This window comes from Pangasianodon hypophthalmus, chromosome 17 (assembly GCF_027358585.1).
Source record: "Pangasianodon hypophthalmus isolate fPanHyp1 chromosome 17, fPanHyp1.pri, whole genome shotgun sequence".
In the NCBI taxonomy this organism is placed as follows: domain Eukaryota; kingdom Metazoa; phylum Chordata; class Actinopteri; order Siluriformes; family Pangasiidae; genus Pangasianodon; species Pangasianodon hypophthalmus.
Window position 1 is genome coordinate 21,373,069 of NC_069726.1, and position 21,614 is coordinate 21,394,682.

Sequence of the window (21,614 nt, forward strand, 5' to 3'; positions counted from 1 at the left end):
CATTTATGAAAAACCTTTTATTTATGCTTTTTCCATTATGTTCATTTAACATGTATAAATTAATAACTGACAACAAAATTGAATAATTGAATTATTTAAGCCTTAAACATATATCTAACAAATCATATAGCTTTGTATGTGATTAGATGTTGTTTATTTAAAGCAAATGAATGCAGTGTGACACCCTGGTTTGTCATTATATTTGATTTAAATGCATACAGAAGGTCTTCTAGTGTATATATTAGCAGATCTAAATGGATTTATGAGCTCTCATTTGTTGCTTAAGAGTCTTTCTCTGTCTCTGTCTCTGTCTCTTTCTCTTTTTTTTTTTTAGTTACAGCAGTGAAAATCACATCATTATCATATTCACTGTGATATTTATTTTCAGTTTCATTCAGTTTATTATGTGGTTGTTAGCCTGTTTAACTGGTCACTTGAATGAGTTTAATCCAAACCTCAATAACACAAAAACAATGTTAATAAAAATATGTCTGCCTGTGAAAGGTTCAGGAATAACAAGCTCTCTGGCTTGAATAAATAGGCAAAAGACTTTTGCACTTTTTTACATGTGTTTGCACTTATAAAGGAAGTAGCAACAATATATATACTTACATATTACATACATGTGTTTGCACTTATAAAGGAAGTAGCAACTATATATATATATACTGTACTGTGCAAAAGTCTTAGGCACCCTATTTTTTAAATTTTTTGTAAAAAACTTGTTATAGATTTGTATTTTATGACTTCTACATTATCGTGTCAGAACAAAAACATTTTAGATTTCCAAACATTAGTTTTCCAGCACAAAATTAAACGTTCCAGAAAAATGTTTGTATGTCAGTAAAGAAAGCAGCAGATTACATAAGAGACACTTTTCAGATAAAAACATAATGAAGGCTGCTGGGTTTCGCTGCAAAAATATGAAGCGAGTCGACAGTCAAAGTCTCCAGAAGAGCTGTGGCTGCTTCTGCAAGATGCTCAGTAACACTTACAGCTCATTTCCTTATAAAACTGCACACACTGCACCTGAGACTAACATTTTTTTTAAAAAAAGCGAAGGATCGTCACACCAAATATTGACTTTGTTTCATTTATTACTGTTTACTGCTCTTTACAGTATTTTTTTTAATGTAGAGTCATTTAATTTAATTATTTTGAAGGCATATATATATATATATATATATATATATATATATATATATATATATATATATATATATAGTTGCTATACTGTACAAGAACAAAGCAATTTTTTTTTTACAAAAACAGGACACTCATTTTAAAGACAAAAGCCAAGCAATAAAAAACATCAGTATTACTAAGTAATAGATAGATAGATAGATAGATAGATAGATAAAGTGACAACATATTTTAATATTCTATCAGCTTCTTTGTTTTTTTGTGGTTTTTTTTTTTGGAGGCTCATAGAGATTGAACATAAAAACCCAGGTTTGCATTTTTCCGTATTTAGCTTTATGGAAGTGCAGAATAAAAGTTTTTTGAAATAAATGAGCTGCTCTGTTCAGAGTCTAAAGAAGAAATGACGTGCATGTTGATCGCGTTGTACCTGACGTCATGACGTCACCGCTCGAGACACCTGCACGTTCCATTCCTTGGCAGGAGAACCCTATGGCAACCACTTAAATCCAAACACACACACATGCACACACCCACGCACACACACACACCCACACACATACACAGAGCGCGAGACGACCGTGCAGCGATGGAGAAATTCCCTCCGAAGTTCAGCAGGGTGCTGGTGACCCCCGAGCCGCACTACATCCCGGGGTCAGTAAGCAGGAGCTGAGGCACCTCATGTTCCTCCAGCTCTAATGCTGAAGCTTACACACAATCCGGAAGTAAAACTTTCTCATTTCATAGATTATTCATCTTAACCCGAATCAGTAACATGATCATTTTACTTCTGCATGAATGAATAGAGGTGATTGAGAAATCTTACAATGAATTTTATTCAACAGAAAATGAAATTCAGAACTGGCTTGTGCTGGTTATGAAGCTAATGTGATTAACCGTAACCAATAGCAACCAGTTTAAAGAGCAATAAAGCTGCAATAAAATGCCACTCTGTATTTATCAGAGCACAGAAATAACAACATATCTAAACAACAACAACAACAACAACAGATCCAGGGGCAGATCCTTTAGTGTCATAGCCCCCAATTTTATTTATTTTTTTAATTTCAATATTAAAAAAAGTGTGTGTGTGTGTGTATTCAAGGTGCTTTATACATTTATACAGTACATGGAAAGCATTATTATTATTCATTATGATTGATTGTACATTAGTATTGTTATTGTTGTTGTTGGTGGTGGTAATAATAATAATAATAATAATAATAATAATAATAATAATAGTCATTTGTTTGTTTCTACCACTCAAGGTTGCTGTTAAGAAAAATGAAATAAAATAAAACATTAAAAAATTGAAGAAAGAGAAATGGGAGAATGAATGTCCTTCTTATTCCTTACTGAATGTCTGTCTTATTAACTAGTTGTACTCAGATGCTAATATAAGACTTTTCACTTGTTATTAAAAGCAGTTGGAGGATAAAATTGTAAAGCTGTGAAGGTAGAAGATAAAAGACAAACCTGGCCTATGTTGTGTGCTGCAGGTGTTTAATTATAATGAAAGAGATTTACCGTTTTAATCAGATGTTTTAATAAATTCACAACTGTTCAAAACACATCTAATCATTGACATGGTGCATTTTCCTTAAGGAGATGTTTATTTAACATTTATGGAAGGAGTCTCCAGTGTAAGTGCTTTGTAACAGTCAGAGGTAAAGCTGTAACTTTAAGTTTCCTGACATATTAACTTCAAGAGAGAGAAAAAAGAAGCTGATGAGGGAACTAACATGTTTCGTTGTTGTACCACAACATATAACTATAAATGGATAAAAAGTATGATGAGTCTTTCTTTAATTAATAAAAAAAATGTTAGCAATGTTGACTAATTGCTACATTTATCAATGCTATATTTGACAAATTGTGGTATAAGTTATAGGAAAATAATCAACTTTGGGGCAGTCACAGTACCTCTGCTTCGCCACATCAGCTCGTTGATTATTTTCCTATAACAGCACAACACTAATTCAGCAAGAATAAATATAATTGTTAAATCCATCCATCCGTGGGGTGCCAATACTTTTAAACTTCATCAACAGTTTCTTTATGTCATTCTGTTTTAACAAGACAGTTATGAAATGAAGCCAAGTTAAGACAAAGCCAAGTTTCTATTTATTTTTTTGCTTTATTTATTCATCATTGCTATGATAACACAGTGAGGTGTTTATGATGCAGCTATGCAGGCTACTGTCCACAGCTGAAATTTCACATGGGGAAGCCGTACAGTCAGCTCACAGCTAAACTCCTGACCTCGCCCGAGATTTCACGCTCTCCGAGACTGATGCTGAGTTCAGGATGGTCACCTTCCACAGAAAGGGACATGAGGACGAGGGAGGAGATCTGGAGGAGGGGGACAGGACACGGCAAGACGCTGCAGAGAATGATATCAGGCTACACAGGTTATAACTGTTACAGCCATCCATATCACTGGTGTATACTTTTATATGTTATATAAAAAAAGCTCTCCAAATGATGACAGTTATAAGATTTCATTAGAAGTTATAGCATAACTACAGTTATACTACATTTTATGTACTCTCAAAGCCTTCTAAATGATAATAACACTTTACTGGTTTCTTAAATAAACCTTCTAGATGAGAAAAGATCACATGTTATAACAATTTTAAAATCATTATAGGCTATAACATGTTATAACAATCAACATTTCCAAATAATGGTTCTAGGTTAATTTAGTTATCATAGGCTGTAAACGTTTTAAAAGATTCTTTAGGTTCTACGAGTTAATGCTTTGACATTTTATAACATGTCATTATAGGTTATAACATGTTATAACAGGCAAAGTTTGTAAAATGGTGTTTCAAGGTTATGAATGTATCATAGGTTATAACAGTTTTATAAGATACTATAAGTTCAAGGAATTAATGGCTTGGTATTTTATAACTTCTCATTATCGGCCATTACGTTATAACACTTGAGGTTTTACAAATCATGTTTCTAGGTTAATGCATTTATCATAAGTTATAACACTTTTAAAAGATACTGTAAGTTCTAAGACTTAATGGTTTGATATTTTATAACTTGTCATTACAGGCTATAACAGGTTATAGCCAACCGTTTCCAAATGATGTTTCTAGGTTATGGTAGTTATCATAGGTTATAATAATTTTAATAGGTAGTATAAGTTGTACAAGTTAATGGTTTGACATTTTATAACATGTCACTACAGGCTATAACATGTTATAACAGTTAAAGGTTTCCAAATGATGTTTTTACGTTATGGCAGCTATCATGACTTATAACAGTTTTAAACATACCGTAGGCTCTAAGAGTTAATGGTTTGACATTTTAGAACTTATCATTATATAATAAGGTATTACAATCAAAGGTCTTCATGTATGGATTCTCTGGTATTATTTTGTATTTTGAGCCACATGTACTAAAGCGCCTTGTGTTTTTCACATCAAGGTTTCATCCCCAGAAGTCAGAATTATTTCTCAAAGACATATACAGAGACGTGTCGAGAAGCTCTTAGTGAGTTTGAATCAGATCAGAAGGTGAGAACTCGGCCAGCTACAGCTGACATGCTACCTGCAATAGACCAGGCATTTCCAGACATCAAGGTAACACACACACACACACACACACACAGTTTTAAGTAACCTTCGTCACCTCTCATTCGCCCTTCGGCTCTGCCTCAGCACTCCCGGGGATGAGTCGTTCGTGTTTAATTATGAATGCAGCAGAGATTGAGTATCAGAGCGAGTCACTGTAGTCTGTAATCAGGACAATGTGAGGCTTCCACACAGCTTTCAATCTGGAGATACACACTCAGATACACACTCAGATACACACTCAAATACACACTCAGATACACACTCAAATACACACTCAGATACACACTCAAATACACACTCAGATACACACTCAGATTCAAACTCAGATACACACTCAGATACATACTCAGATTCAAACTCAGATACACACTCAGATACATACTCAGATACACACTCAGATACACACTCAGATACACACTCAGATACACACTCAAATACACACTCAGATACACACTCAGATACACACTCAGATTCAAACTCAGATACATACTCAGATACACACTCAGATACACACTCAGATTCACACTCAGATACACACTCAGATTCAAACTCAGATACACACTCAGATACACACTCAGATTCACACTCAGATATACATATTACTATTACTATTATTACTACTAATGCTACTACTACTACTAGTGATGGTATTACTACTACTATTACACCTACTACTAGTGATGGTTTTTCTACTACTGTTACTGCTAAAACAACTACTACAACTAGAAGTGATGTATTTCTACTACTACTTCTCCTAATACTAGTGCTGCTGTTGCTGCTGCTACTACTACTACTACTAGTGCTGGTATTAGTACTACTACTCCTACTCCTCATGCTGTGTTTTAATTGGGTGCATCTGAAGCTAGCTGAATCCTTCTTATAATTATATATGATTACGTTTTGTTGTTTTATTAGTCTTGTTGTTCCAGTACACAATTAAAGCAGCAAAGTTCAGGCATACAAACATATTTCAGCTAATCGACTTTGAATGGAGCTAATATTTCTGCTTTTTTTTCACTTTAGCCACAGGCACTGAACACTCCTTTGGTGGCCATTTCTAGAGAACCGATTTCCTATAAATCTCCAGACGGCTGGAAGCCCCTTGACTCTCCATATTCAATGGAAGACAGCAACCCACATAAACACTTCATTTCAGGCAAGACACACAAACGTTTCTCAGGCCATAACAACAACACAATGCACTGTTACACAGTTTATGATATGAACCCAATGACACTTAATCTCAGAAGGACTTCATCACTGCACAGCTAATACTCTGCACCACACCACACCAAGTCAGAGTATAATACTAATACCTGTTTTAATTTATTTCAGTTATCAAAAGCTAAGGAGAAAAAATTGCACTTTCTGTAGAAAAGTGTGTTCATAACGCTGCTTATAATTCTTTTTTAATGTAGCATCAATATTTTAAATCCTTGTTTATACATATGTGCTGTTAATAGTTTATATTTTTTAACCTAATACTTTTTCTTAAATACGTTTGCTGCTTTATAACACTAGTTAATATTGTGAAACATTACGTTCATTTTACAACAAATATATGAGTCATATTGAATGAGTCATGAATGAACAAAAAACAATAACTTTGGGCTACGTAGTGCTTCACAGAAATCAAGATAAAACTGATCACTCCTTTTTGCCCCTCTAATTTTTCTCCCCAATTCTGAGGAAAGCGCTTTCTGCCCTCTTCCGCATACATGAACTCAGATGCCCACAATTGGCTAGCGTTTACTCTCTTGGCATTGTTTAGATTCGAACCCACGATCCTCCAACGATAACACTTTTCTGAACATCCTGTTCATACTGCATTTGAGCATCAAAACATCAAGTGTTACTTACTTTGTTAATGTTCCAGATGGTGTATTAATGCTGAAGTTTATAGTTTGTTCATATTAATTATTGTGTGAACTTTAATATGAAGTGTTTGCAAATTAATTGTTTGCTGTCTCTTAGACAAACAACTGATAGTTACAAAAAAAACTATTATTGCTGTATACCTACTATTATTTTACTAAAATTATTTTAAATAAATGTTATTTGGGAAATATAAATTGACAGTGTTGTAAAATATAAATGTATACAGTATATTTTAAATGGTACTTATTGAGGTATTGACTATAATCTTTAACCTTTAACGAATCAGTGATATTATTATACCTCGTGTGTGTGCAGGTTTTACAGGCTACGTACCTAAAGCCAAGTTCCTGATAGGTTCCAGCTATCCCAAAACCACCAACAAGGCACTGATCCAGTTTGGCAAGCAGATGAAAGCGAGTCACACTGCGCTCGGCCTGAGAAGAGAAAGCGCTCACAATCTGGTCTCAGTGCCCACCATCTACCCCACACACCGGGGCCTGCTGCCCCACTACGCCGGACACGTGCCAGGTACCGGCTGCTTTTTTACTCAGAAATATGCAGGTACAATGTGCTATTGTGAATATTATTATTATAAATGTTCATCAAACATTAACCAGTTTTAATTTGAACCTTTACAGAAAAATCGTATGAACTTCACAGGTGAATAATAACATACTGACATGATTTTAGACACTTCACGTTATGTTTCACATTTTTCACATGTAGTGGACTGTTAATTTTTACACATATTATTTATTTTCAAATGTTAATTATTACGCATTTTATTTATTATCACGTGATTTTTACACAAGATTCATTAATTTTTTACATGATTTTCACATAATTCCTATATTTTTACATATTATTTTACAAGATTAATTTATTTTCATGTGATTTTTCATTTATTTTCACCATTCTTTTTGCATGACTCATTTTCATGTGATTTTTTTATACACGATTCATTTTTAGACATAATTCATTTTTCATTTGTGATTTTTTTACACATGATATATTTAATCTCACATGTTTTTTTTTTTTTTTTTTACAAATGATTATTTAATTTTCATGTTGTTTTTTTTACACAATTAGTTGTTTTACACAATTAATTTTTTTTAACGGGATTTTTTTTTTTTTTTTTTTTTACACACAATTCATTTATTTTCACTTGTTAATGTTTCACATGTGGTGCATCTGGTTTCATTTTTCAGACATAAATTCCTCAAATGAATAATTCATTTTTTATGTGATTACACACAGTATCATTCCCTTGATGTCACATATTCACTTGAGTTCATGTGTGCAGTTTCAGGGCATAACATGACAAAATGGACTTTCACATGTTTTTCACATGTGACCAAATATATTACTGATGTAATCACATGTTAAATGGTGAAATGGTTGTGATATTTCTGTACTGAAGCTGCTGTAAAGCTGATTTTCACGTCTAGTGAAAGGTCAGTTATATTCAGCTGAGCTGACATGTCATCATGCCAACAGGATACAAGTTTCGCTACGGACAGACGTTCGGGCAGATCACCAGCAACTCACTAGATCTAAGCGGCATACACAGGAAGATCAACTGCGAGGGATGAATCATGGAGCTTTAGATGGACCCCATCAGCTGGTCTGATCACCAGCACTCAGGAAAAATATCACAAGAATCAAAAATATAATTGGGATTAAAGGAAAATGCAACATTTTTTTTTTGTTTGTTTGTTTTTTTGCATATGGAACTGTTCTGACAGTTATGCCACTTTTACACAGCAATTAGATTATTATAGTAATACTAATTATAGTATTATGATGATATCTGTAATTCCAGGATGCTGAAAGTAATAATGGTTAATTCAGACATAAAATATTTATTAACAAACAGCTTTGTAACTGGCTGTAATATATGATCATTTATATTTCTTATAATCTCATGTTTTTTTGTTTTTTTTTGGTAAGAAAACCCCAAAACTGCAGATATGCTTAGACATAATGTGTTTTATTGTCACACAGATCTCATCAGGAAAACCCACAGTCAGTCAGTTAGTCAGAGAGGAGGCACTCCAAAAATCACTTACACTCTATATGTATATATATATATATATATATATATATATATATATATATATATATATATATATATATATATATTATATATGTATAATAGTGTGGCAGGAGATATTGGAAAATAAAACTTTTAAAAATCATAATACTTAAATAAATTAAAGCATTTTTAACTAAATGGGATTCATGATATTTAGTTCCTATGAATATCTAAGGTTAATGACTCTTGTTTTAATATTGTCACTATTTAAACGTTTTAGGGATCAGGAAGAAAAACGAACAAGTAAATCATATGGAAGGAATAAAACACTTACAGTTGACTATTTTCCAAAAACAGCACATCCTGAAGTGTTTCCCTTATACCACAGAAAATTGCCAACAATTACACTTTTTAATCAATTAATAAATGACATGTCATACTTTTTATCCACTTTAGTTACATTTAGTGTTGCAGAATACCCATGAAATGAGTTCATTATAGCAGCTGTAAACAGTTGTTTCTTTACCAGGCTCTCTTGAAGTTAATAAGACAAAAACAAAACACACCTTGTCACGTGACCACGAACCTGCAAACTGCAAACTCCATGTTTTTTTCGTGAAGACTTTCCCGTGTCGTAAAACGTACAGCTTTACCGCTGACTCTTACAAAGCACCGACACTGGAGACTCCTTTCATAAATAGTACATAAACATCACCTTACAGAAAACTGCATCATATCAACAACTACACACATATTTTAATCTGTTAATGTGGAGCGTCCACCATACAATTCCTTGTGTAAGCTATTACTAGAGAACTGATGAACTGATGTATTAGTAGAACGAGTACATTAATATAAAATTGTGTCTTGCAGCTGCACTGTTATTAGTGCTGCTGTTATAGAAAATTAATCAACATCTTCTGACCAATCAGAATCCAGACCTCAGCAGCGATATGGTATAAAATTTAAATATAACTATGAGATAAAAGTTTTCATCCAATTAGATATTTGTTATTACTCAGGTTTTATTTGTTTGTGGTTATGATGGGACTAAAATCTCTATTGTTATGAAACAGTTAGTCAACTGGACTTTTCAAGTAATTTCCTTTACAGCTGGTCATTACTGATGGCAACTTCAATACAGTCAGAAAAGCTTGTCATAGTGTAAACATATCGTCATATCAACCACTTCATCTCAAACAAAATGGTACGAAACTGGTTCTTTCAGAGTACAAACACTAGCAACTTTAAAAATCATTATGGTATATAATTATTTTTATATAATTATAATTGGAAGGACCACTAAGGATCACTGCTTGTACCTTGGGAATCAAAATGTACCTGTACACTATATACCGTTCCTTCTGACAACGTTCCATAGATGAATGTAGGGGAGAGCGGGGCAATTTGTCACACCCTCTGTTGAACTGTCTATAACACTGTACGTAAATAAGATATAAAGTTATAATAAATAGAAAATATGTGCCTGAGACTGAGACATTCTTTCATTTGGTATGACATTTTAATACACTGAAAGAAATGTAAAAAAAAAAAAACAATGAAAAGTGTGACAGCATGCCCCACTCTCCTCTACTGTGTCATTCTTGGAGGTCAGAGGTCACACTTCTGCATAGAGCAACATCATTCGTTAGAAAGCTACAGTCATTTCTTCAAATACTGAACCTGCAATATTGATACTTGTACCTTTCACTCTATGTGTCTTATAGAAAAAAAACTAATTATGGATTACATGCTTTGAAGGAAAATATCTATATAGCTATCTAATATAGATGCATATACAGTAGTTTGTATAATTGTCATGCTGGGGAACACTGGGACAACTGGTACAACCCTAGCAACCGGCTGTGATTACATAGCAACCATTTAGCAACACCGGAGCAACAATAGCAACAGCTTATGCTGTGTACAGCTAAAATTGTCACTGAGAATTTTTGACCTCTGACCAAATAAAAGCCTCTTTCAACTAGGAATTCCTACTTGGAAACCCTGGAAGTTCTTTTCTACCCGAGTTCAGCAAGTGACATCAAATCAAAGGTGTCCATGTTCCTTACTTCTGGCACGAATGCACAGTCAAAAATGATGTATTAGCAACACCCTAGCAATCTCTTGGAATACCAGAACACCCAGAAAACAACACCATATCAACCACTTGAGATCCCATAGAAACCACCCTAGCAAGCACGTAGCAACAACCTACCAACCACATACCAACAACATGGAATACCATAGGAACTACCTAGGAAAATCCTAGCAAATTCTTAGCATCATTGGGCGACTTGCTTATGCTGTGCTGTCACTCTGCATTTTTTTTTTCCAGGAAATGCACTTTTCTATACTATAGTTGAATGCATGGTCCAAAAGTCTGAATCTACTGCAGAGAACTGTGAAATCAGTTTATTGTCTGACAAAACTAACTACACAGGTTTAGAGATTAATTTACAAACACACAGAAATGTTTAGTGACTGCCCAACAAGTGCACTATAGACATTCATTATAAATGAGTTCAGCGTAAAGAGGCTTTCTGATCTATTCTCAGTACAGAGAAATTTGTGGAAATTCTAATTACAGATACATTACATATGGATAGAGATCAGGTTGAAAAAAATGTTTTTATTCCTTTAAACATGTAGTTTGCGTTTTTGCCGCTAGAAGCAGATGCTTTTAGAGATCTGCATTTAATTTCAAGTTCACTGTTGCCCAGTGAAATGGTTCTTTAGTCAATGGGGTGAATTTTTCACGAGTTCACCATTTATCTCAAATTTGGCAAGAAATCTAATTTTAGAATACTTTAGAACAGGTGTATCTCTACTCAGCAGGGGTGGAGAAAAGTGAAGAGAAACTGTACTTCAGTAAAAGTATAGGTACAGTGGCAAAATATTTAAAAGTAGAAGTATGGAGGCAAAAAAATGTTTGATTGAAAGTCAAAAAGTATCTACATTGAAACATACTCCTACATTTAAACGATCCTACATGACTAGGTAATTCACTGAGAAATCAGTCATAAGGAAAATATTCTGCTAACTCAGACAAATCTGGAATTTGGCTTATTGGTTAGCTAATGTTTAAATTCATTTTTGGAATGAATGCTAAGACACACTGTCAAAAACAAAACAAAACAAACAAAAAAACTGCGCTAACTGAAGCTAACTGAAAAGTTAATGTACAAAACATAACTAACTATCTAATATAACAAGCTAATATATGAAATTTAACTAAATAGATAATTTAACAAAATAATTTACAAAACGTAGCTAGGTAATTTAACAAACTAATGTATGAAATAACCAGCTAGCTAATTGAACTAGCTAAATTTAAAAATTCTAAAGTTAACTCAACATACAGTACATATTAGGTTTGATGGCAAATATTAAAGATTGATATTTCAAATTTACGAGAAGGGAAATCTCATCCGGCCAGAGACACCATCTTACTAATAATAAAAAATTATGAGGAAAATGAAATAGGAAAAAATACGAAAAATTTTGAGATTTGTAACAAGTACACTGAAGGTGAAAATAATAATATAAGCAATAAAAAAAAAAATTTGAGTAAAAGTACTCAAGTACTTGAGTAAAAGTTCAAGTATTCAATTCAAGTACAACTCTTCCAAAAGAGTACTTACAGTAACAATGTACAATTACTCAAGTATTTTCCACCCCTGCTATGTAGACATATTTAATATATTTTTTTGTCAATTCATTAACTCTACTAATCTAAATCTAAAAAATATGGTACATGTTTAAGAGTCATAGATGTTTTTATGTGTTAACTATGTGCTAGCAGTGCATTTTCATTTACTATCCACAAAGTGAGCCTTAAACTATACAAGTTTGGAAACCTTTGATTTGGAATAGTTATGTAAGATTTGTCTAAAGTTAAACAATGTGTACTATCGCCAACTTCGAAATGTTTTGGAAATGTTGGATATTAAGATGCAGGGAATGATGAAAAAGCTGACTACATAACAGATACATTTTAATACCTACAGAAGATTCTGCTATGCTTTTTTTTTGTGGACTACATTAAACCAAACATCAGTAAAATACCGCTTTAGGTTAATTGGGCTTGTAGGTGATTGTGCTTCTCTTCACACTTCTTGTCCACATAGCTTTTTATCAGTGTTCTCACTGCTTGAGTTTGGGCCGTTGTTGCAGTTGACACAAGGTTCTGCTCGTCTCTTTACTCCACATAGACTTGGCCAGCTGGTCCATCTTTGATGCTCCAAGCTGGAGCCATTGTGAAGGTGGCCTGGAGAAGAAAAAAAAATTCTGGATATGTAATAGTTGTAGGTGAACACAGTGGCATGATTTGAGCTCAGCTGTGTAGACGTTGTGTTTGAATTCAAATTTGACTTTCCTGTGGAAGTGTTAGATTACTTAAAGTCACAGATGTCTATGACTGAAGCTAACCTGCTCTTGGTACTGACCTGATTCTCTGGTTTTGCTTGATGCGTCCTCGTGCCTTTTCCACTGCCACTGGACTGCCGATTCCAGAACCAAATAATCGGGCCCAGCGCAGCTCCTTTGGTGGTTTGACCTCATCAGTCCTCAGTGAGAACTCTTCCCTCTTTCTAACCCCATTTTCCACCAATGTCTCATTATTTCTTACATGAGGAATGGTGTCAGAGCAATCTGCTTCCATCACACGTTCAGTGATGGGTGTCTGGCTGAGCCACCATCCAGCATGCTTCTTTTTTGAGCAAACAAATGAAACTGATTTCTGCTCCGGTTCTTGGGTGGACTGTTTAGAAACTGTAACTGCACAGCCTGGGAGGATCTTGTGTATGTTAGTGCTACAGGATGTATGGATTTCCGTCTGAGAAGGAGTGCATGGTTCTCTTTTCTCCTTCAATTTAGATCTTTCCGGTTGTCCATCACTGTTCTGCCTGTTAGAAATCTTTAGAAATGAACAGCCAGACAGGGCAAGAAACTTTGACTGTTGGACGGATGGCTGGTTCTGCTCCTGTCTCCTCTGGAGCCTTGATTCAGAGAGCAAGTGGAGGTCAAAGGGCAAGTCAGACAGTGGCTGCAGCAGGAGGAGGAGCTCCTGAAACAGAGATTTACATGCTGGATCCTGGGACAAGGCCAGGAATGCCCAGGGGTGGTAGTACTCTGCAATCACATCTGTGAGGGAAAATGATAAGGTACATTCAGATTAAAATGACACATTTTAAAGGTGTAGTCTGTAATGTTTACAAGTATCTCTAAAATTGTGATTAGCAGTATTGACATGCAACAGATCTGGCTAGTTACTTTATATTAATCTTTTTAATACTTTACATTAATATATTAAAGTTGACAAATTTATAGCTCTGAATTTAGCTCCGCCTACAGCTGGAACAGTGTTTAGTGTGTAGTTTTAACTAAGCGCCGAGGGTCATTTGGGGGTAAGAGGAAAGCTTGTCAGTCTTTGCATTGAAATTTCAGTTCACTTTGCAGGCATCAGAAGGCACTAATCATTACTAATTGCTAAAAAAAAAAAAGTAAAGATACACTAAACAAGAAACATTATGTTTAACTCAATCTTCTTAATATTCTACTATTTACTTACTTACTGACTTCCTTGCTTACGTATTTATTTACTTGTTCAATATACGAGTATTTCTAACACCTAGGATCAGTTTACAAAGCAAGTAACACAATATGCAATACACAACACTAGGAAACTAAGATAGTATGAGGATGTACATTGCTTTCATTACATTTCCTTATTACAGTTTTCTTTAATTTATATATGTAGGTATATAAACTTAAGACCTGTGTCACTGAGACCTCCAGCAATAAGTTGTAAACAGAGCATTAAACTCCTACCTACACAGGTGTGCAAGTGCCAAAACCAAGACTCCAAAGCAGACAAGCTGTGAAACAATATTATTATTACTAGAGAGCAATTTATTTCATTTGTACTAAAAGTTACATATATGTTCTGTAGTAAGACTCACTTCAGTAGACCTAAGAAGAAGGCATTAAGCCTCATAGTGTGATTGGTCAACTTTGAGCACTTCTTAACAACTGAGACCAGACTGTGCAGCATGCGGGTGGACGGGCCTGGAAAAAAGAGTATATTTATAAATAAAACTGCAGTAAACACAAGTACATGGTGTGTGATGCTCTTTCATAACTCCAAAAATCAGCTCTAATGCTTGGCCCCGTCATCGCTCCTTGCCAATTTGAGACGTTTCTGTCTTTTATATTTTGATTTCTGACTTCTGTTTTAATTAATCACTATTGTAAATACAGTCTTTTGCCCAATAAAAACAACAAAATAACTAACACATTCTAAGTAGCACATAAAATAAATATTTCCATATAATAACAACTTACAAGACTTTAAAATTGACTATCATTCCCAAACCTGGTTGCGTTGATGCCTCCACCACGCTCCATGGCTTATTACTGCGTTGTCCAACAATCAAATCCAGCTTGAAGGGTCTCAACCCGTCCTGGAGAATGTTCCGGAAAGCAGGGCAAAGCTGATCTAGGACCAGTTGACTGATTCTGGGACACAGTGAGCTGTTCCCCAGTCTAAACTGTGATCAGATTACAGTACAGTCTATTGTATAAAGTCGCACAGAATTGTTATCATTAGCACGTTTAATTAACTGCTAGACTGGAACGACACCTCGGATCAAAATAGAGCAGTGCTAATTGGAACTCAGTGGGATACGTTTTGTATTGTTGTACCATGTTTCATGTAAAATTCATGGGTGAGGTTTTGTCTTTAAAAAAGAGACTTTGCTGTGTGAAATCACTGTTCTCATGATACTACCTTCTCATTAGGGTCTGTGCAGGAGCTGAAGTGGGCTGTGATCAAATCCACTGCTACGCTCAGAGATTTCAGCATGTCTAAAGTGAGCAAATCAGAGAGCGAGACAGAGAGAGAATTGTAATATTCGTGAACCGTCTTATAGTTCTTACAGTTCTAGAAAAATATGCTGCTTAATGTAATGTATCACATGTAGTGTATCAAGAGTCATATACTATATATATATATATAATTATTAGACATGATATACTGTATATATATATATATATATATATATATATATATATATATATATATATATATATGAAACCAAAAACAGGACACAGGTGTGGAGGACTAGAACATAAACAAAGGCAAAGCACTCGCTGAGATGGGAACCACGACTTGCATTGACAGGGGGGAATTTGTGACATATATAATGTATATTGGGGCTAACAATTTATTTACATTTGTTATATATAAACAATCAAATTAATCAAATAAATGACCTAAAGTGGCCATAGACATTAAAGGACATCACTGAAGCTGAACGGCATCTTTAGGGGAAAAAAAAGAGTTGTATTAGAGTGCACACACTCACACATTCACACACTCATACACGGTGCATGAGTCTGTCCAAGATAGGGCAAGTTAAAAAGTAGGTCACAAGCACCTACAGGGAAGCAGAAACCAGAGACTGCAGAGAAATTTGAGGCTGTCTCTCTGTCAGACAAAAAATACTGCATCATTATACCATCAGCATAACACAGATACACAAAAATCATTCAGGTGCAACACAATTACACACACAATTCTATCTTAAATAGCGTATGCATGTATGCATATATATATATATATATATATATATATATATATATATATATATATATATATATATATGCAAACTGATTGGAATGCTAGAATTACAGTCAGGATTCAACGACTATCAATATGCAAGAAATAAAACACATTGTTACGCGGCCTGATGCTAAGCAAAGTTACTCTTACCACCTTGAAAATGATTATTTTCCTATAACAGCACTTCCTAAAGTGTTTTATTCCTCTTGTACCACAGCAATTTGCCAACGATTACAATTTTTATTTATTCATGACCGACATGAGAGCTCCAGGGTCCTTGGTTTTGTCCTGAACTCGAGTTACTGTCAGTGTAGTGGAGTAAAAAATGGTTTGTATGCTCTTATTGTGCCGGTCTGGTTTGCTCTGGGTTCGCTGGTTTCCTCCCACCTCCCAAAAACATGCCAGCAGGTGGATTGGCTATGCTAAGATACCCTTAGGTATGAATGACTGATGGTATGAAAGATGTCTAAATCTTGCCTTATGATGGACCAGTGTACCGTCCAAGGTGTATTCTAGCCTCATATCCAGTGTTCCTGAGGTCAATTCTTGATCCACCATGACCCCAATCAGGATAAAGCAGTTAGTGAAGTTGTTGCTACAGCAATTGAAAACCTCAAACATTTATGAGTATTGCATGAACCTGAACATCCATATAAATAAAAATGGGATAGTCTGAACTATGTATCAAATATAATGTTTTTTTTTAAAACCATAAAAAAATCCTTTTATATTATCGTTCATAATTAATCCGTTAGCCCTACGGATGCGGGCATTCTCAGCTTGGAAGTGATCACACCCACCAGGATAGAAATGTTTCCTCATCTCACCTTTCCTCTGCAGCAGATCAATAGGAAGTAATTTAGTGGAGGGATCTGGTGATGAGCAGAACTCTTCAGGCGGTCTGTCAGCCAGAGAGGATGAGTCACCATGCTGATGTTGTTCTTTCACTAAGAAGCCTGTACATACATAGCAGAATACCTGAAATTACCATTAGCAGGATAGCTGAATTTAGCATATACAAAACCACAGTGATTGCATCTTTTAAAAATATTAATAAAATCATACAGGGTAGATTTTTTGGTCCGAAGAGCTTCTCGTTGGTGTGGGCTTGAAGAACAGCATCTGAGTTGTTTCGTCCAGCACCAGGAAGTATAAAGGTGTTGTCAGAGGTCAGGCATGTCACCGAGGTAATGGCTGGGGACAAGCTATAATGAGGAAAAACATTCTCCTCTTGCATTCTTGGTTCTGGTAGTAGACATTTTGGAGGTGTCTGATGTGAGCCAGCTTGCTCAGGAAGGAAGCTCTGTAAATGTTTATTGGGAAAACATTTGAGAGATGTCTTTTCCTGGCCTGTCACGCCTGGTTTAAGGGTTGGATAGGTTTGATCTAAGCAAGTATCATTTGCTCCTGGGCTTTTATTAGGCAGATTGGGTTCTACGGTCTTTGTACTTCTGTATTTAAGGTCTGGTTGAGCCTGGAAGAACAGTGGGCTGGGTGGAGCCCAATGGGGCCGAATGTGAGGCTCAATCGTGGTTGGGGTACAGGTAGAGCAGGTATCAGAGCATGAGGTTACCTCTAGATGAATGGAAGAATAGTTCTCCAAAGGTGAGGGTGCTAAATGGCTGGGCAGGTCAGTGCCTTTGGATGCACCATGTTTGTGGCTCATGTAATGGTTTATCAGGGAGGCCAGGGCTTTGCTTGATTGCTTTCCTGATGGTGGTTGAAGGACAAAGGGCTGGATGGGTAGAGAGGTAGGTCTCTGTGGTTTAGTGTAATGCACCACTTCTAGGCATGATTCAGGAACTCCTGTGTAGGCAAAGACACAAGAAAGGTATATTATTGGTATGTTATCGCTGCTAACATTGCTGAAAATGAGTGAAAGCTACTAGTCTTTATTAATCCTTGTTTGTTATAAGTCACCTTTCTGTTTTGGTGAAGTGTCAATCAATGTACATCCAAAAAGAACCAGTTAATAGACAATTCATTCATTTATCTTTAGGAAATGCTTTATCATGACTGGGATCGTGGTGGATTTGGAGCCCATCCTGGGTGCAAGGTGATAATACACCCTGGATGGGATGCCAGTACATCACAGGGCAACATGCACACACACCAAGGACAATTTAATGTAACCAATCCACATACTGAGATGTTTTTGGGAGGTGGGAGGAAACTGGAGAGCACAAAGGAAACACGCATTGACACAAGGAGAACATGTCACACAGAAACTCCACACAGTTTCTGTAACCAGAGCACAGTATCAACCCCTAGAGCTGTGAGGTGGCAATGTTACCTGCTGCACCACCAGTCTGCCCTCATAGAACATTAAATATGTAAATTAAATAACATGTTTGGTTTGCTTACCCAATGGTGGTGTGCCAGCAGTTTCAGAGCCCCCAGATTCCTTCTCACTCCTGCTTGTGATTAAGGTTACATTTTGTCCCAAAGGATGTTTCCTTTGAATGGGTGAAATGTTCTGGGAGACCTGGGAGCAAGTAGGATCTCCCTTGCTGTTTTTCACCACTGACGGACTTCTCTCACTCTTTTTGTTGTGGGCGAGCTCTGCAAATGAGGTTTTATGCTGCTTCAGCATGTGTGAGGGTACACTTATCTGGCTTGGACAACTCAGCACACGGCGCAGGCCTTCCTGCGTTGTTAAGGAATGACATGGTTTGTTATTCCAGCTCTGAGATACTCCTGTAGCACTGGTGTGTTCATGGCTATTGGGTTCTAGATCTTTGCACTTGTCATGATGTGTCTTACTGCGAGTCTTTCTTTCATTTATTCCCTTTGAAATCTTCCTGGTTCTTTTGCTTCTCTTCAGTTCTGTGTCCTTATCAGCCTGGGAAAGAAGAATATATACACAAACTGGGGCAAATTGAAGAAAAGTAAAATAATAGAAAACCAAGATCTACTACAATATTATTACTGTACCTGGAGGTCCCTTTGGTTGACTTCAACCACCTCCCCATCCTCTGTCTCTGGTTTTCCGAAGAGAAAGTATTCTGTGGGTGGCGTCATGCTTCCATGGCTGTGAGCTTCTGAGCAACTTGTCAAAGATGACCATGCCGGACTAGCGGCAGACTGAGACGAGAGGTCACAGGTCACCAGCTTGTAATAATTGCTGGTGTATGTGTTCAGCTGACCTTGACAGGGAGTGAGATCAGAAATTTCCTGAGATGACAAACTGTTACAGTCAGCCTGGTAGATGTTACAATTTGGATCACCTCCACCAGGAGACCAGCAAGGAATCAGCTTGAAGTCTTCATCCTGGTGCATGGACCCTGATCCTCGGGACTGATTGGCAGGACTGTCCAGGTCATATGGTGTAGCAGGGACTGCATTATTAGTTTTATTATAAATGGCACTGAAATTTACTAGCACCCCATCTGAGCTGTTGCAAGAAGAATCACTGATATAATCAGTCTGGTTTTGATTCAAAGACTCACAATCTGAGAAGGCATTAGTTATGTTAGGAACATAGTGATAGCACTCATGTTCCTTAAAAGTTCCCTTCTTTTGAACATACCCGTCACAGTCCTTTTCTCCAGCCCAGTCTTGCTCCTCACAGTCCATTAAAATTGGTGTGTCTTCACTGTCCCTGCAAATTTGCAGCCCTGAGTCTGGAAGGTTTTGTTTGTCACTTCTGACTGTCCCAAAATGCTCCAAAATTTTAATATTATGGTTGCATTCAGTGGTACTGACAGTGCACTGGCTGCAACAAAGCGACCAAGGCTTTGTGGCATACCTCAAGGTCTTATCCTTGGTCCCATTTGAATTTCCATGCTGGCAAAATGAGTACACTTTACAATACTTAGGCAGGTTGTTTGCGTATGTATCACGATTCTCCTCAGCCTCATTAGCCTCTGATTCAATAACAAACCGTTTATGACAAAACAGAGCTGTAGAGTTGTATCCTCTTGTGTTTCCAGAACCCGGATCTGAGATTCCTGCCCTTTCGTTGGAGCTAGACGTTCTAGTGCGACCCTGGAAGTCACCATTCAGTGCTTCATTTGGGAGGTTTTCTCTTTCAGGCAGTGAGATACTGTGAGTCAGACTCAAAGAGCAGGGCCGTCTCGGTCTCGATTCTGGGGTATAAATGTGACAACCCACAGACTGACCATGAATCAGAGGGATGTGTCGGACAATCACGGTCTCTCCGGACAGGTTATCAGAAGTAGCCATTTTTCAAAGGAACATTCAGGAGTAAGTAATGAAAGAACAGATAGCGAAGCGGTAACTCCTGTAACTACATCATGCTGCATCTCCAGGAATACCTAACAAACGAGGAGGACATTTGATATGTCATTTGATATTACAGGAAGTCTGATGTGGTATACAAAGATCACTTTACAAGACATCCCACGAAATAAAAAGACATTTAATGTTTATGCTACGACATTTTCACTTTTGCTTTATGTCAAACAAAATGTTGGGTTTACGTCACAGTAAAATTGGCGACTGCATCAAATCTAACCTAACCATTAGCTCCATCCACAAACTGAGAGTCAACAACCCACAGAGTCTCAGACTCTGGGGCGAATGCCAAACATTTCCCCATCACTCACACATCCAACCGCATAACTCTGAACACTCATATCATATGGAAATGTTCACTTACCAGGAGAAAGCCATAAAAAACAAAGTGACAGCAGGATTGGTTTCCATCAGACTTCCTTCTGTGTCTCACTCTCCCCTATTTACTGTTTCTCTCTCCAGTCTCCTTTTTCTCCACCCTCTCCCTCCCTTTCTCCGGCTCGCTCTCTGTCTCTCAGCACAGCGGTTCTGCGCCCTCCATAGTCCTATGGCAACAGCATCAGTGATGTCTCTGAGCGTGCTCACTGATTTGCTGAGAGTTGTGTGGAAGGCAGAGCTCTGCCGGCTCTCAGCATGGGGGAACTTAATGCTGACTCACACAGCCGTGATGCCACAGGACTTGGGACAGGAAACTCTGATAGCTCTGTTCCAGTAACACACTTATATTTTGGCTTCAGTTATATGGGGAAGCACAAAAATGACTATTTTGGGCTCAGAGTAAAAAAAAAAAAATACATACATACACACACACATATATATATATATATATATATGAACTTTGACTTTTAGTATCCATTTAAAAAAGGTGAAGGTCTAATAAGGTGTAACCTAATCAGTGCTTTTAATTACCTGTAGTTTTGTCTTATTAAAAAATAATACGTCCATGCATTAAAAGCCCCTACTGATGGATTTGTGTACACTGATACACGCAAATGATATCTGAGCAATAATATCTTGAAAGAAAATATCTTGACTATTCATCTAATATTTCTCATTACAAGATTATTTTAATCAAATATAAGATTATTTAGTC

General features: G+C 36.4%; 2 protein-coding genes across 2 annotated transcripts; one reads left to right on the forward strand and one right to left on the reverse strand.

The window, feature by feature from the left end:
• Window positions 1-1,630: 1,630 nt before the first annotated feature.
• Window positions 1,631-8,318, forward strand: fam166b (family with sequence similarity 166 member B). Its single transcript, XM_026942820.3, has 6 exons — window positions 1,631-1,794; window positions 3,328-3,551; window positions 4,579-4,733; window positions 5,751-5,883; window positions 6,921-7,133; window positions 8,103-8,318. The coding sequence occupies exons 1-6, from the start codon at window positions 1,664-1,666 to the stop codon at window positions 8,195-8,197; spliced, it is 951 nt and encodes a 316-aa protein (XP_026798621.3). The 5' UTR covers window positions 1,631-1,663; the 3' UTR covers window positions 8,198-8,318.
• A 443-nt stretch (window positions 8,319-8,761) lies between these two features.
• Window positions 8,762-20,996, reverse strand: LOC113544130 (AP-4 complex accessory subunit RUSC2). The gene is made up of 11 exons (XM_026942781.3): window positions 20,886-20,996; window positions 19,199-20,541; window positions 18,629-19,106; window positions 17,330-18,070; window positions 17,092-17,220; window positions 15,431-15,507; window positions 15,017-15,191; window positions 14,604-14,709; window positions 14,473-14,519; window positions 13,089-13,785; window positions 8,762-12,910 (listed from the first exon to the last, which is right to left on the reverse strand). Exons 2-11 carry the CDS (start codon window positions 20,447-20,449, stop codon window positions 12,787-12,789), a joined length of 3,825 nt encoding a protein of 1,274 aa, XP_026798582.3. The 5' UTR covers window positions 20,450-20,541; window positions 20,886-20,996; the 3' UTR covers window positions 8,762-12,786.
• Between the last annotated feature and the right edge of the window lie 618 nt (window positions 20,997-21,614).

Bases quoted from the DNA above. Each gene is read 5' to 3' on its own strand.
- fam166b (XM_026942820.3), top strand. From the start codon at position 1,664: ATGCACACACCCACGCACACACACACACCCACACACATACACAGAGCG. The intron at 1,795-3,327 runs GTCAGTAAGCAG...TTTATGATGCAG, and splicing joins GAGCCGCACTACATCCCGGG to CTATGCAGGCTACTGTCCAC. The intron at 5,884-6,920 runs GCAAGACACACA...GTGTGTGTGCAG, and splicing joins ACATAAACACTTCATTTCAG to GTTTTACAGGCTACGTACCT.
- LOC113544130 (XM_026942781.3), bottom strand. From the start codon at position 20,449: ATGGCTACTTCTGATAACCTGTCCGGAGAGACCGTGATTGTCCGACAC. The intron at 14,710-15,016 runs GTTTGGGAATGA...TCTTTTTTCCAG, and splicing joins GGAGGCATCAACGCAACCAG to GCCCGTCCACCCGCATGCTG. The intron at 13,786-14,472 runs GTAGGAGTTTAA...TTTCCCTCACAG, and splicing joins GCACTTGCACACCTGTGTAG to ATGTGATTGCAGAGTACTAC.